Source organism: Cavia porcellus, unplaced genomic scaffold (assembly GCF_034190915.1).
Source record: "Cavia porcellus strain 051 isolate PalLab524CR breed Dunkin Hartley unplaced genomic scaffold, mCavPor4.1 scaffold_20, whole genome shotgun sequence".
Classification (NCBI taxonomy): Eukaryota; Metazoa; Chordata; class Mammalia; order Rodentia; family Caviidae; genus Cavia; species Cavia porcellus.
In genome coordinates this window covers 65,422,875-65,440,309 of record NW_026947503.1, presented here as the reverse complement: position 1 = coordinate 65,440,309, position 17,435 = coordinate 65,422,875, and the positions used below count along the sequence as shown (strand labels likewise).

At 46.5% G+C, this 17,435-nt stretch overlaps 1 protein-coding gene across 12 annotated transcripts in view; it reads right to left on the bottom strand.

The window, feature by feature from the left end:
* Ptprm (protein tyrosine phosphatase receptor type M) overlaps positions 1-17,435 on the bottom strand; it is a 619,038-nt gene that overhangs the window by 369,218 nt on the left and 232,385 nt on the right. For all 12 annotated transcript variants that reach the window (XM_063232111.1, XM_063232116.1, XM_063232118.1 and 9 more), the window contains exon 3: positions 1,280-1,551. In XM_063232111.1, coding sequence (XP_063088181.1) covers positions 1,280-1,551 — 272 coding nt within the window. The remainder of the gene's footprint in view (positions 1-1,279; positions 1,552-17,435) is intronic.

Genomic DNA, 17,435 nt, shown 5'->3' with positions numbered 1-17,435 from the left:
TCTATTGGTGGAAATAATACTGTGTCTGACTTTTTTGTTAGGATAAATAAGCTGCTATGAATATTCTTGTAGTTAATTATTTGCAATCACTCTTCATTATTTTTGCAGGCTACAAGGCTAATAATAGATTGCTTAATTTAGATGTATGTAAATTTTTAATGTTCTTAAAATTTATTGTCCAAGTATACTCTAAAGAGGATTTAATAATTTATATGTATACTAACTACCTCTTCGCTTCCACCCAAGAAATGTTTATATAGCACTCACTAAATGGCAGAGATGTTTGAAGATGCAGGGATGCAAACATAAATGAAGTGAGCACTTTCCAGCCCTTTATTCCCCGACACTGCTGGAGGGGGAGGGGAGGGCCCAGGTCTGGTGGTTCCACATGACCAACACCAAGCAGGCAGAGAGGATGAGTTCGTGCTGTTTATCTCCCCAAGATGAGCTGCTCCCCAGAGACCGGATCTCCATCCCGGTTCCAGCCGAGCACCTCATAGCACACAGGGGTGACCTCACACACGAGTTCCAGCTGACCCCCCAGGGGAGCCAACGGAGTACGAAAGAGAACCCTAAGATTCTACAGGTTGCTGTAGATGCCTTCGCAGCTGAAAACCAACTGCATCCTCAGGACCAACCTATCTGCAAAACAGACCGTGGGTTAAAGAAAAAACCCCCCAGTGCCACTGCCACCCAAGTCCTACCTCTGGTCCCACAAGGTGCTGTGCTGTGAGTGTCCCTAACAGAGAGATGTGACCTCAGATTGCTTCTGTATCCCAACCCTGCTACCCCTGGGCCTCTGTCTGCAGCTACTTTAAAGGACACTCACTCAACATGGGAAAAGAGGGTCTCAAGGCTCCTCAAAATACCAGGACAGGACACATGGCTGCCCCTCTGTAACAAGGACCTGGTCAGGGACCCGCTGGAGGGCTCACTTCCTGGCTGGGCCCCTTAGAGTCGAATCCAGGGCAGAGATGGCTTTTCCCACCCTAGAGAGCTGTCCCCGGTCACTTAGCCTACTGAGCACAGAAGGCACAAAGCCCTGGCCGAGAGCACCACCAGCCCCACTCCAGTTACAGCCCTGTCCTTAACACCTGCACGTCGGGCTTGGTAAGTGTGAGTCGAGTTTGGCTCACTGTACAGGCTGTGAGAAATACCAACAGGTGTTACCACAAAGGGAAAACAACACCTTAGATGTTCTCTATGCATTACAGAAACAATTCATATCTTTAGAAGTGAGAAGATGCTTCAAAACCCAAAAAGGAAAGGAAGCCCATACCTGGTAGAAGTTAGGCCAGAAGGTGCTGATGGCCAGCTCCGCGCGGTTCCATCTCCCAGTCGGGGCCCCAGACAGGTTCCAGATGGGGCTCCCCAGGGCCCCATTGTTGACCTTCACGTACACATTGAGGGACCCAGGAGCAGAATTGCTCTTGCTGGATACAAAGTAGTGGAAATCAATGCAGTGGGTGTCGTTTTCCTTCAGCTGAGGGAGCAACAGGTGCGCTCGCTGCCCCTCAGGCCATCCTGACCCGTTCACCATCATGAAGGAGCCTGCAGAGACAAAAGCAAAGAGGCATCACAACCCAAACCCTGTTTCAGGGCAGCACTGAGAAGCTAATGCCATTTCTGGGGGCAGATGCTACAATTTCCATGTGTCTTCCTCACCCCTGCCTGTCCATGCATCACTGCCACCTCCTCATAGTCCAGCTGGCCTTCTCTGGGCAGGAGTAGGACATCCCCTGGGGGTCAGTGTCCCCAGTCTCCTGGACCCTGGACACCCAGCACAACGCATGCAGACCCAGCCCCATCAGTCTGGGAGTCAGCAGTCCCCTGTGGTCATTTACACGAGGATTAATTAAAAGCCCACTCTGTGGAGCCTTGCAGTCCTCAGTCACCTCAGCCACACATGACTGTGTTCTACCACCGTGGGCAGCCAGATGGAGGAAGTCCTCATCCTCACTAGAGGCCAGTGGGCAGCTGTCTGCCCTGTCACCACACTGCCGTCTATCATCAGGCTGCTGCACACTCTGGTAGAACCTGGAGGACCTCTGGTGTGCAGTCCTAGTTTGTTGGCTCAGTGCTTCTCCCTGGGGGTCAATGTTACCAGATCTTTGGGGTCTAGCACCCCCACTCCTAGTACTACATAACACCCTGTGGGATGCAGAGATGAGCACATGGGAGGGACCATCCTTCACAAGACCCTGCAAGCTCTGGGTCCGGATGCCAGCTGCACCACCCACCCCGGGTGCTGAGGGTGCCTGATGGGTTCTAGCTTTCCAGGTACACTGCTCTCGAGCCCTACCCACGTGTAAGGCCAATGGAAGTGTCAAGTAAAACATACAAACAAAATGTTCTGAGAAACAAAGGGAAAGAGGTTCTCCTAAGTCCTCTTTGGCAGAGGGGAAAATGTGTGGAAAGTCTGAGGAAAGTCTGGGGCATAAAAATGAGAGAAAACAGTACTATGGGGAGAGGCTGGATTCCCAGTTCCTCCCAGATGAGCAGGCTGTAGCCCCAGTTAAGTCTCCTTTTTAGAATTCCCCTCACTGTGCCTATGTGTGTTCATGTGTACACATGTTTTTGTGTGGATACCCACACAAATCTATAAGCAAATACACAATACTAGGAAGTGTGCAGAATTCTCTACATGCTGTGATTTCCCAAACAACACAGTAAATTATTTTATATAATAGACACATAGAGCCTAGAAATACAGATGTCCTCTGTACATCAGTGGGCTGTCACTTAGGGTTTAACATCACACAAGTTTGCTCATGGTTGTTACCACGGCGCCCCTCCTGGAAGTGAGCTAGCACAACCTCATTTAAATAAGTAGGAATGAACTGGCAGAGGGATCAGGAAACAGGCAATCCAGGCTTTCGGGTGTCACCTCCAAAACCAGAACCTCGGCCTCTCAGCGTCCAGCCCACTGTTCAGCCTGTTACACCCCAGCAACCTCACATGTCATGCAGACACTCATGGAAAGAAAAAACCTCACAGCAGTGAGGGGGAATCACAGGAGCTATTTCAGACAAGAGCGATTTTTCACGAGATGAATTCTATGTACCTGAAATATAAAGTGAATACAGAGGGGAAGGGTGATCTACGAAGGTATATTTCAGTAATAAAGAAGGACCTCAACTGTGACTTAAGAAAGGGTTAGGAGGCGGGGCAAGGAGCATGCTGTAATGGGGCCCAGGCGGGCAGTAGCTCTGAAGATGCCACACAGCCAGGCGACACAGCCGGCCAGCCTGCCTGGTGCACCCTGGGCTCCACCTGTCTGCACTCGCCCAATGCGCTCCTGAGCAGCCCTTGGATCAGAATTGGCCCAGTTCAGTACTCTGCTTTCCCACCTGTGGGAGGAGGGTGACAATGTGTCAGTTAAGTCAGCTACCAATGACGACGACATGGAGATTGCAAGCCAAAGAAGTTAGCAAGAGAAGACAGAGAAGTCCAGACTGAAGACCCTGATTCAGAGGAGGAAGGAAACACTAATGGAAATGAATATTTGGTTACAACATGGTCACAAATACCTGAACAACCCCACCTTCTACTAGGTGAGAAAATGTCACAGGTTCTTGCCAGGGCTGAAACCTTTGGATCAAATGCCAATGCTGCGAGTCAAAGTTGGAATTGTTTTAAATCAACAACATGCTACAAGATGGTGTGAAACACACTAATAACAAAACAGAAGACAGACATCCTACGCACACCACAGCAGCACTCAGAATGTGTATTCACCACGACTCCTCATACCCGGAGCTCAGAGCTTCACACAGGACTTTATCATTCCCATCATCAGAATCTAAAGGGTTTATAGAAGGTGGCAGATGTGGTCTTGCAGTTTTTAAACAATGATGACACTTAAAAGATTTGGTTTTCTTCAAAATTGCCTATCTTTTGATGACAAAAAGACCCAGCACAAAGGAAATACTCTAACAGGTTAGCTGCTACTCATTCATTCTCAGAAAGCTTTGTCTCAGACTGTCAAGCAATGTATGCACCATCTGAAAACATGAGGACTGTTATGAAAAACTTGTTGCACTTGTTTCCAAAAGTAACACAAGTGTCATATTCAATAACTGGTTCACTAGTTTCCCATCTATGCTACATTTGCAAATTACATGTACAAAAGAACACCAGCTGACCAGCATAGGAGCTATTCCAAAGAACAATGTGAGATTCTCCAAAACAGGCAGCAAATTCACAATAGAGAAATGTGTAGTAAAATCTCTGGACTTCAGAAACATAACACTGGCTTCTCGTATGTGAAGAAAGACACTGTACTGATCCTGTCCACATTACACCATGATGATAGGATTGACAGAGCAGCTGGGCGTGGTGGTGCTCGCCTGTAATCCCAGCACTTGGAAGGCAGAGGCAGGAGGATCCTGTGAGTCCAAGGCCAGCCTGTGCTACATAGTTCAAGGTAAGCCTGGACTACATAGGGAAACTGTCTCAAAAACACCAAAACAAAAAAACAAACAAATTAACAGTGAGCACTGGGGATATAGCTCAGGGCTAGCACCTGCCTGGAAGCACAAGGTCCTGAGTTCAAGTCCCAGTACCAAAAGAAGCGAATTGACAGTGAATCCTCAGTGGTCATATTTTACAACAAAATGAAAGACAGAGTAGATGCTGTTGACAGTTACACAGCAACTATGTGTGAGCGATGTCAAGAACAGACAGGAAAACAAAGCAGGAGTGTTTGTGTTTTCATGTGGCTCACACAGGAACCTCTTTCTGCTCTTACTTTCTAGCTTTTGTCAGAGGGTCAACAGTTGACGCCAAAAAACGCTGATGTTTATTCTAAACACTCACCACATATTAAGACTTTAATCTTTTATTGATATTTGATTTTCCCACTAAGTATACATTGCTTAATATAATAAAACTCAGAAAAATAAAATGTAAAAAAAGCAAGAGCAGCTGGGGTGGTGGCTGATGCCTGGAATCCTGGCTACTGGGGAGCACAAGCCCAGCATGAGGGAACCAAACAGCAAGAAAAATCGCAGCGGGACGTGGGTGAGTGTCACAAACTGGGAAACCCTCATACATGCAAACGGGGCCAGTCCCACAACCAACCTAACGCAGGTTTCTGCTGCTGAAGATGAGTACAAGCATTCTGCTGCTTGGGTAAAGTGTGTGCACACGCCATGACAGCTCGCTTTGCCCTGCAATCTGTGACAATTCACCGCCAAGAATGCTCCCAGGGGTGGCCCAGAGCCCCAGCGGCACAGTGAGGCCAGCTCCAAGTGGAGACCCACAGTCCCACCACCTGCCAAGAATTACTCGTCCCTGTGTTTACAGCAGTTACACAAGGAGGAGCCTTCTGATGATCACAGACATAGGATCAGCATGACAAAAGTGTGCACAGCCAGCTCCCATGGAGCACAATCAGGATGAAGCTTACACAGAGGTGATGCCTTTTGCACACCACCGGAAGTTGGTGCCTCTGTAACACTACAGTTCTGAAAGCCACCCGGGTCTCCATAAACACCATCCTCCTAGCCACATGGCATGTCCCCAGGGCTGCTTTCCAGGGGTCTCCCTGAGTCGTCTACAGCAGACAGTACACAGAGCAAGGTGCGTCTCAGAGACGACCTCTGTTACAAATAGAGCTGCCCCTCGGTGGCCATAGTTCAGGCCTCCACACGTCTCAGTCATTTCCTCTTTGCTGACACACAATGCCCGACACCCACAATTTAACAAAAGAGAAGTTTGTTTTGCTCATGGTTTCAGTCCACGGCTGCTGACTCTAAGGCAGAAACAGTGTGGCAGAAGGGCCTGGTGGAGGACAAGCTGCTTGCATCATGGTGGCAAGGACGCAGCAAGGGACTCCTGACCTTCCAGGTTATATCTCCGTGACCCGCCTCTTCTAACCAGATCCCACCTACAGCTTATTCAGGTGCTGAACTCACCAGAGGATGATTCCACTAAGCCCACCGATGAGCTCCCCCATCACCCAGTCATCTTCACACACCTGTACATGTGTGAGAATCGGGGAACCCCACAGATCTAAATAAACCATAGCATCATGGCCAGTAACTGTTGGCCTACTGAGGTTCAGAAATATTACACAGAAATTTTAAGAAGTAAACAATGCAATAGTAGCATGGTGAGATTTTGTGCTGCCTGTTCCTTTCAGCCCAGGCCATGAATCATCAACCTGTACTTCAGTGTATCCACACTGTATATGCTACCCATCCTTTAATTACTTAGTAGCTGGCTAGACTACCAATGGACCATTGAGCTGTTACACTCCTGGTATGCAGCTTGGTACTATCTAAAGTTTAAAGTAGTCACTGGGCGACTTGAAATGTTCTCCGACACTGCAGGGATTACTACGATCATCTGACTAGTTTTTAGAGTTGTTTCTCCTACTCTTTCTTCCTGTTTGAGGCAACATACAGTCTGCTTCACTACCAAGTGTCATTCTGTGATGCAGATTAGCAGAGGAGCGACATCCCTGTAACACAGAAATCACACTGATTCCTATGCCATTGTTTTTCCTTTTTGCAAGACATTTTTTTTTTTTTTTTACTTTTTTGAGAAGTAAAGAGAAGCAAATTCTCTCTCAAATAAGGGGATGATATGGGGATGTTTCACCAACAAACAATGGTCTCCAAAAATATTCTATAACCTTGCAGAAACACCTTTTTCTTTCCTTAATGCAAAGAGTAGCAAGGAAAGTTTTGTGGCTCTCTCCTCTTGACTAAACTGTCTGGGAACGTGTAAGAACAGCGCCCCTTCCTCCAGGGCTAACATTCACAGCCAGGCCATGATTTCTGTCTTGCTGCTGGATGGTCTGAATCACTGGTGGTACATGCATGACTGTCCCACCTTGCAGCATGGGACAGTCCCCTCCAGTGGGTCCAGCTGTTGGGAATGTGTTAGGGGAAAAGGAGCAAATGACTGGTGATGAAGACAGACCCTGGATCCTAGCACTGAGCCGGCAGAAAGGGGCCTCTTTAGGAGGAAGGACTTAAGAGCATGGCAACAGAGAGAGGGAAGGAGAGGGGGCCCTGGAGTTTAGGGTTAACCACCATTCCCCCCCCCCCCACCTGGCCCTGGTCGGCCCAGAGCTTTGTTAGGGTTTTCTTTTCTTTGCTTGCTGTTATTCTCTAGCTACGAAGTTGCACAGGTTTCGAGAGAGGTGCTTCAGCCCTCTTATTTTTCCTCCCATTGTTTTCAGTGTGCAGTTTTATGAAATTAGATGGATTTTTCAGGGACACACATGGGGCGATGATAAAAATGCTTACTCTACGTGCATTGGCTTTCTGTCTACACATTCTGGCTCTCAGGAAGGGGTTCTGTCCAGGCCACCCCTTCAGCCATGGCAAAGCTATTCTTCTTCCAAACAGCCTGGAAACCAAGCAGTGCTCTGACCTCAGGACACAGAATTTTCAGAGGAAAGTCTCCAGCACTTTCCCTGGGGTGTGCTACCTTGAGTGGTTTTTTTTTTTTCTCTGCAGCCCCTCAATTAGTGATGAACACATGTGCGTTTAAACAGAGCTTGCTACAGAACACCAACTGGGTCAGTGCTGGTGATGGTCACTATGACGACTTTGGTACCTCAAATCTAAACACATGGCCCCTCAACTCTCCGCAGTTCTCTGCCACTTCTGTCCCTCCTTGTCTACCTCCAAGCCTTCTGGTCCTATCCTCACTCACCCCATAAGAACTTTTACATTGCCTTTACCTATTAAGTTGCATAAAACTGTCAACTCCATAAAGCTTGTCCTGGAAAATCAGGGGAAGGGTGTTTTTATTTCCATATATAGCCATCAAGACCCAATACAGTTTTTCCATGCAGAAGGTGACATTTCCTCCCACAGTATTCCCTGATCAGGTGGCACCACTGTCATGCAAAGTGTTTACAAAAGCAGGCGTGAATGTTTGCAGTTAGCAAATCTAACAGCCCAGACCCTGTGGGAAAGTCACAGCTGGGCATAAAGGAATTGGGGAGGGAGGGTGAGGTGCCCTTTAATTGTTTGAATTTATCATCTATCTTCCATGAAAGTAAAGTCAACCCACCAACCAATGCACAAAGAGCTAAAGAATTCAAGTCACTGATATTCAATTTTAGACCATTATGTCTATTTTTTTAACATCCGTATATGGCTGACTGTTTAATTTTCACCTTCTACTTCAATGGTCTCTCTGTCAGGAGAGGCACTTCAGAGAGTAATTGGATATCCCTCTGTAGTGACTTCCTTACCTCTATTTTTTCCTCTACAAAAAGCGCTCCAATTGAGCACGGGAAGTAAAGCAATTATCATTCAAATTAGCATGGAAATTCTGTTTGTGTTCAGATAACAAAACACCCTTCGGTCACTAGCATATAAGCAGAAGATACAGCAATTGCAGGCAGTGAAGTAGGTTCAAAGGAGGCAGGTTGCAGAGGCAGCTCCAAAGGTTTTAAAGAATGATTATTTTGGTTTTCCCAAAGAGGAAAACTTTCTTTCCCAAGAACATTCAATGTTCACATTCTCAAATCTTCGAGTAAATTAAACTTGGCTTAATCATATCCACCGCAAGGGTTTTGCATGAGACTGTCTTCCCCACCATCTGTGGCGGCAGCAGTAACTAGAGAGGATTAGATATCCCTTTCTAGTCCATCATTAAAATCTGCACTTGCATAGGTGCGGCCCGAGCTCTGCCCTGGTCTACATCCCCAGCCCACGTCACGTTTCTGTGACTTAAAACCCTCACACCATGGAAATCTGAGTGAGCATTGCCATCCCGTGCTGTTTGGGGAACACAGACATGCTGTGCTGATGAAAACAGTTTTTCCAAATATTCTCAAGGGCTCTGAACCTGGCATGTGCAGTGCTCTGAGCGGGGCTTGCTTTACACATTTTTGCTCAATGGTAGATGAGGCAAATTACAAGGGAAAAAAATAGGGAAAATGTCCTCCAGCTTTCCTAACCCAAAGGTAACAGTTATAAGGGTCATGCCCGTTAAGGACGCAAGCAAGTTGTAAAGGAAAATGGGGAGAAGCATGAGAAGCAGGTGGACAAACAGAAACAAAGGTGACTGTGAGCCTGGAAAGGCTGGTGAGACTCGAGATTCAGAGAACTACGAGGCTTCCAGGCCAGGAGGAAACCAGGGTGCCGGCAGCTGTGGGGAACCAAGGCCAGGAGAACGAAGCACGTCTGTTTAAGCCTAAAGCCAGGACAAAAGGTGGCATCTCTGCCTCCTCATTCTAAGTCTCCCCATGACCTGAACTTCAGGTCAGATCCCTGCTCAACACTGCAGTGGGGTCCATGTCTGACAGCCGGTAGCACACAGCTGCTCACCCCACGCTCTCCTGACCCTCTGCACCCTGACAACTCTCAGGGACACTTGACTGTCAGCCTTTACAAGGGTCCCCATCACTGTCTACACCTGCAGCAACTTCGATTTCAGGAACAGCAGGATCTTCTGGGACAGATCTCCTCACAACAACATCACCCCGAGTGGGAGTAAGGACCCTGTGACAGGAGCAGAGGCTGTCTCAAGGGTTCCACCTGTGCTAGGGACATCTCCAGAGCCCCCCACAGACCCAGACCTGAAGCAATGACCAACAGGTCCACTGCTTGGCTACTGTTTCACTATGCATAGCACTTACTGGCCCCACTCTTCCTCTAGTTAAGCCTGAAGCTCTCAGGAGCCCCCCCAAAGCAAAGGTTAGAATGCCAGTCTGCCTTGTCTTGCTGATGTACCTATATAGGCTAAATTCCTTTTCTGAAGATACCGTATTTTTATACAACGGCGTACTACTCAGCTATAAAGAAGGATCACATTGAGGCTTTTATAGATACATGGATATCACTTGAGCCCATACTCATAAGTGAAATAAATCAGACTCACATGTGCAAAAGCCATATTGTCTCCTTAGTGTAAGAAACTGAAAGAGTAAATAAGATCCAAACTTTATGATAGATATTGTTAAAGGGTAAGAAACCGCTGAAAGGGGAAAAATAACTAGGATGGGGTAAGGAGAAACAAGGAAGGGAAGAGGAGAAAGGTATAAATTTGTTTATACATACATAAAAAAGCTAAGTTGACTATACTACTAATTCTATTAGTTCTTGGAAAGGAACACTTAATACTCATAGGATTAGATCAATTTTGCATGGCTATATCTGGTAATCTAAGCAACTCTTTTGAAGATAACAGTATGCAATATTACAACCATGTTAAATTCCTATCATTTTGTTGTGAAAGCCTATGTTGTTACTGTTTTGGTTTTTGTTGTTCTTGCAGTTGCTGTTTGTATGTCTCTTGTTTTTTGTTTTACTTTTCTGGTTTTTTCTTTCTCTTTACAACAAAATTTGAAGAAAATAAATTCCTTTTGTACTTCTCCATGACTTTTCCTGTTTACTTTTCCAAGTGAGCAGCGGGGACTCCCCCGGTGCCTGGGACTCCACATCAGAATCAGCATGTCCTCCAGGGCAAGGAGGAAGGGGCGACGGCAGGAACAGGACAATCCGGGGAGTGCCTTGTCAGGTATGCCCTACACTGGACTTCAAAAAGTCCCTACCACAAGAAGACCTGGCCGAATCTCGGGTGGATCGAATCATCTGTGGAAATGGGGAAGCCTCAGACAGAGCCAGGGGAGCTCACAGTGTCTGCCTCCCAGTCCCAAAGGCGAGGCTCTAAAATCAGGATTTTTCAAATAATTTTCTATAGTGCAGAGGACAAAGCATATTGCACACTGCATCCCAGGGCACAAGTGGGATGTTGTGTGTCTCCACTCATTTAGAAGCACACATGCTGTACACAGACGTGTGTGTCGCTCTGCTTCTGCCTGTGTGCATGCACTGTGCCCAGCTCTGTTGGCCTTGATTCCATTCTGCAGGCTGAGTGACTGCACCCATGCTGTTGCATCTGTGTTCCTGACCTGCCAGCCCCAAGCGCTCACACCGCACACTGCAGTGTGGGCCCAGGAACCAAGGCCCAGGCACTCTCCAGCTCAGAGAGCACACTGTTTATCATCTGCCCTTTATCACCCACTCGCTCATCCCCTACCCGTCCTAGCAGCAGGTTCTGCCTCTCCACTGCTCCCTCGGCTGGGCCTGACAAAGCCCCCAAGAGAGCCTTCTGTGCTGAGAGCCCACGGGACATGAGAAGACAGGAGCACCCATGAGCAGCAGGGGCTGCAGCCTCCACCTATGGTGTGCAGCCCCGGGCCTGGCATCCCCAAGCCCCTGCAGCCACTTGACTCTGCAGCAGCCTGCCTCCTGCAGAACAGGAGACGCCTATGCCACAGCCGTGGGAAGTAACACCACGACTAAGAGAAACCCACAGCCCCCTCTGGCCTTCTTGTAGATTCACAACATTGTCCGCCAGGCCCGGATGACTGCACCACATTTTGCTGTGCTGGTGAACGTGCAAGAAGACAGCAAAGGGAGGCCCAGGCAGGCCCCGCAGCCACCAGCTCCACCTCCTTGCTCCAGAAGAGGCTGAGCAGTTTTTGAAGTTGCCAGGCTCATCCTGGCCTGTATCACTGCTATACATCAGGCTGGTGAGCACCCTGTTCTCCTGGAGGAAATCTCACATCAGTCTAGGCGCTTGCTGAATTTTGGATCTGGTATCCTCAGAGTCCTTGTGCTAAAGCTTGGCACTATTGGGGATGATAAAAACTAGGGCACCGAGGATGTGTTCTTGCTGGGCACTTCGGGAAGCCACAAGGTGCTCTGCTCTGCTTGGCCACACATCCCTGCCTTATTCAAAGCAACAGTGTGGACTGATTATGGACTGAACTTTTCGAAACTGTGAGTCTCAATAAACCTTTTCTCTTAACAAGTTGATTGTTCTGGGTATGTGTTATGGTAACAGAATGCTAACATCAGAGTAAAATGAATAATAAGCACAGGGAATATCTATCAAAGGTACACACCAACATGTGCTATAAAGACAGTTACATTAAATGCTCCAAAAGTACTCACTTATCAAATCAGTGATTCACAGCAGAACTAAATGACTATTTTTATTATTCGTAAAAATACTAAGCAGACCAAAATAGGCCCTTCTCCCTTCACCAGTCACTTTCACCATTGCAAGATTCACCTGGGCCACCTGGTTGTATCACACACTTTGAGAACCCCAAACAAAAGAACTTGAGCCTTCCCCTTCAGCAAGAACCTTATACTGAGATGTAAATGGTGGCACAGGGAGAATTTTAAAAATCATGTAATTCTGCACTGAATTTGCCATCATTCACACTCCTAAAGCCTGAAGTAGCTGTGAAAGCTGTGGATTTAGGGCTGCTGACCAATCTGGAATTGGATTTCAAAGTCATTTTACTGAGAGAAGGAAATACATGAAGAGCCTCCTAGGAAAGAAGAGAGACCCTCGGAATCCCAGCCAGAGTAACAAATGTTCTCCTTTTGTAAGACAAGCAAGCCTTTAATGAGAACCAGATCATTATGATGTGTCCTTCAAACCACCTTAGAGACTTAGCTGGAAAATGCTAGTGTGTGCTTTGTAATATATAAGTAAAAAACAAACAAAGAGTAAAGCAAACACAACCTTTTAACTAACGACCAGGTAACCTAATGACCGTATCTCTGGAAACCAGCCCATGTATGGCAGTGCCGTAGTGACAAGCAGGTGGTTCAGAGCGCTCTTAAGAGGTGGACCAATTTCCTGTAGTTCAAGTTTGGTATTGATTGACTGCTTTAGAAATGCATTTGCTTTTGCTCTAAATCTCAGGCTGACACAGCCACACAGCGTAAGCTTTGCCTATGTCCCCTACATCACTGTGGATTCAGGGGTCATCTTCTCCCCATATGTAAATCTGGCGATACTCTGCAGCCAAAGTTTAATTCCTTAAGAGGAACTCAGGCAGTGAGCTTTTCTGTGTTAACCAGGTGAACCCTCTGGCATTTCCAATTTAACAGAAGTGTGCCTGTGGTACTCACAAGATGCTAGCAAATCCTCCTCTGTCCTGAAACAGTTCTCCCAAGAACTCCAAGGATTTTGTCAATGGCCCTGAGTGAAAGTCTCCCATATTCCAAAAGTGGTAACCAATGGTCTTGTCATCCCAGTGGAGTCACGGCACAGAACCCCCCAGGGCATGCACTGCTTAATCAGAGAAGACAAACAGCAAGAAGGAACTATCAAAACTCAGCAAGATAGCAGGGAACATGAAATCAATGGCCATGTGAGACTGACAATACTACATCGGGTTTGTCAGTTATCAAACCAGTCTGAAACCCAAGGACTCTCCCAAATTAATTCATCAGAAAAGGCACCAAGATACCAATAATAATCAGCAAATGACAAGAAAGGGAACTGGCATGAGTAGAATTAGTGATGAGATACCTGGGAAATATTACTTCTCCCCTTGATCCAAAATGTTGGAATGACAGCCAGTGCCTGGTACAATTTTAGTGTGGGTGCGTTGCTTAAGTCTGCAAAGCCTTGGGGCCCCGTGTGTACTCGAAGATCCAGGAAGGACAGGTGAATGACATGCCATTTCCTGCAGTGTTCCCCGGCAGGATAGCAGGCAGTGTCCCCAGCAGCCCACAGCTCTGTGCTCCCACGGGAACCACACTCAGCCTGAGCCCTGGCATCAGGAAGGAGTGGTGCCCACCTGGGAAGACGCGACTGAGGCCCGAGGCCAGCTGTGCGCCATCACCATGCAGGTGGGATGCAGCTCAGTGCGGCCAAAGGACCTATACTTGGGACTCCACACAGCCACTCCTGTGCATCCAGATGAGTTAGCTAATTTTTCTATGCCTTGGTTTACTGATCAGTGAAATGGTAGAAATGAGACCACCATTTCAAAGATGCTGTTCAGTGAGTTAAATGAGATACTTTACACAACCTTAGGTGTGTCTGGTAGGAAGTGGAGAGGGACCACACTTCTTCCCTGCTCCTGATTTTAGCTGAATGTATTTGAATTCAGCACAGGAGGAGGGAACAGCTGAGGGCCTGCTTCAGGGGAATTTCTGGTTCCTTGAGTTTACTTGTCTGGGCCTGGGACCGTAACGGTGCTGTGATCTAGTTCCTTCAGTCCAGCAAGGGTGGCAACACAAGCCAGGCGCACTGTCCACGTTCACCTTCAGTGTCTGAGCACAACGTTCGAATATAAACGATCATCTCAGTATGACTTGGGACGAGAGACTAATGCTGTTTATGTGCTAAAATGTCACCAAGATTGCTGAATTTTAATTAGTATTCTTGGAGGATAGGAAAGGGGGTTAAACCTCGCTTCAAACTGAGCAGCACCCCAGCCCTTTTATTTTTTATTTTGAGACAAAGTCTTGTGAACTCATGACGTGACCTAGATGGAGCTAAAATTTAGGATTCCCTCACCTCCGGCACCCAGAGATCTGGGATTATAGGAATGCACCATCAGGCCCAGGTTTAGTGTATTCTTAACCACAGAAACAAACTGCTACAAATAAAGCGAAAGCCAATATTCTGATTACTTCATACACCCTAATAAGTAAACATATAAATAATTAAAATGCTGTACTACTGGAGGGCTGGGGACTTAGCTCAGCGGCATAAGCACCTGCCTGGCAAGTGCTAGGTCGTGAGTTTGAGCCCAAGTATCAAGAATAATACAAAATAAAAATTAGGATACAATGCTATAGTAATTCATGGTGGTGTTGAAAGCTGTTACTTTTATTTATAAAACCAATTCTTAAGAACTTTCAAGTCGTTAAGAAATGAGAATGGTGACCATTAACGCAAAGAGCAATAATTGCTGACATTGAAATGACGCTTAACTCAGGCCAGGCTTCCCTCTCCACACAGCTAGCAGGCAGGGAGACTCAGGGTGGGGGACTCATGAGCCTGCAGAGGGGGGTCCTGCACTGGGCACAGACACGGATTACGCCCCACAGCTCAGCCCCTGTGGCAGGACCCCAGGCCTCTGGTGAATCGGGAGGTGATGCATTAGCTAGGGCACCTCAGGATGCAATGGGTCTTCCCCAGTTAGCCACATCCACACAGACTCATTCTGATAATCGGTAGAAGACACGGAAAGGGGCTGAGTGTGAGCTGCTCCCCAACACAGGACTGAGCCCAGAGCACCTGGCAAGGACGAGCTGAGCTGTGACCCCAACCCTCAGCCCCCAGGTGCTGGCCTAAGCGCAGCAGGAGGCTGGCCCCAGAACTGCCACCTTGGGTACAATCTTCACACACCAAGCTGCACGATGAGATTACGAGGCTCACACAAGGCCACTCTGCCCATGTGTGTATTTTGAACATTTCCATAACTAAAGCTTTAAACAGTTAAAACTGTTCTTTGAAACATTACTAGTATTTAAATAGGCTGAATCATGGGTTATATCACTGAAAACACCATGCAGGAAATGACTGTGTCTTTCTGAAGGCACTGAACAGCATGCGTGATTCAAAAAAAGGATGCAATATCTGGAAATTTTATTTGATCTAAGCTAATGCTTGAAATCACCTAAGAATGAGTTTGAACATCTAGGTAATAGTGAATCTCACACACACACACACACACACACACACACACACACACACTGTACACATGCACACATACAGAAGGAGAGAGGGAAACAGAGAAAGCAAAGGGGGAAGAGAAAATTTGAATTAAGAGCAAACTTACTAAAAAAGAATAAAGAATAGTTCAGATTTTGGTAATCCCAGCACGCGGGAGGCTGAGGCAGGAGATCTTTGTGAGTCTGAGACCAGTCTGGGCTACAAAGTGAGCTCAGGACCAGCCTGAACTGCATACAGAGACCCTGTCTCAAAAACACAAAAACAACAACAACAACAAAAACAGATTTTGGTTTCTTCATTGCTTTTTGGCTTTGGAGGGGGGTAAGCATACTAAACTCCTGATAAAGTTTCAGCAACAATTATGGTATGTTTGGGTTGTCCTGGGGCTAAACATTTGCACATCGACGACATACTTCTTACTGTTTGTAAAGAAATACTGAATGGAACATCTGGCTTTCTCTTCCTCCTAACGCTTCCAACCTGTAGCATCTGCAGCTCATTAAAGTGGCTGCATTTCTGGCACCTCGGTATTTGTCTCTTAGGTGGAGAATTCAGAAACATGCATATATTTATTTCTGTCACTGTGTGTAAGTTTGGCTGGAAAGTCACGTTTGCTGCATTTCATATTTAGTTTTAGGGTATTTCCCCCTTCTTTAGAGCCCTACAGAACTTCTTACATTTCCAACAAAACCTAAGGTTTTAAAACTTATTTTTCTTAAGATTCTAAAGGGTTGAGTTTGGGTCTCTTGTCTCCAGCATATTTTATTTTTCTATTTTAAATTTCACATTGCATAAATTTTAACTGCTTTAAATTTTTCATTTTTATTACTTTTCCTTCAAAAATGTACTCTCATTTGGTGATGAAGTGATCTGCTTATAAGAAGAATAACAGTGCTTGGAAAAATTCTATATGTTAGCTCTCACAACAGGAGACAACAGGCAGCCCAATTTTTATTTATATGCAGGCTGGTTCTTTCTTTCCCTATTTTTAACATTTTTTCTTTATTTTAAAAAAGATAACAGCAATAATGTTATTATAAGTTAACACAATATAAGTTTCAAAGGAAAAGCTAATCAATTTCCCTCTCACTCAAACACCCACAAAATTCTCCCAGAGAGGCAGTAACATTTTTCCTTCAAAATTCTTTCTATACAGGTAAAAAAGTTTTGGGGTTTTTGCTGTTGCTATTATCAGCCTTCTCCTCTTTTTTTAAAAAAAAACAACAATAAGCACCAGCCACTCTACAGCTGGATTTATCCTGTAGCCCCAGGGACAGCTCCTCTGATCACTGTGGCCCCAGGCACAGGACCCTCATCCATATCCACACACTGAGAGTTTTATTTCTGTAAAACAGAGTCCCATGACTCCAGTTCCTGGACAAATGTACGTTTGTATTTTCTAATTTTATAAAATTTTGATTTATCTGAATATTTACTATTTGCGAACTACTAGGCAATTGCCCCAGCTACAAAATTGGTGACTTCTTAGTCACAAATGATCAGGGTGAGTGGTTTATACCTAGTGGCCCCATCTGGCAGAGGACAGAGGCTGCTGATGGGGACAAGGTCCAGCCCAGAAACACTCGCCCCTTGGCTTCCTCTGCTACAGGCTCTGGCGACACATCAGTTTCCTCTGAGATTCCTGCCTCACCTCTCTGCCAACACTGCTGTCCAGGGCACTTACAGTCCACACTGAGCGACACCCGCCAAGCCCACCTTCAGTCTCTGCACATAGCCCTCTCCAGGAGCATTATCATCATCTCACATTCCACGGGTTAAGATAGATGTCCCCAAGGTCACGCAGAATACAGATTTAAATCCAGTCAGTTTGCCTCTATGGCTGATATCAGAACCCGAAACCCCCCGCCAAGGCTGCAAAGCCCATCCTGGAGCCAGAGACAGCACTGCAGAGACATGCGCACTCTGGAGAAAGCTTGAAATAGCAACGAAACAGCGCAGTAGGA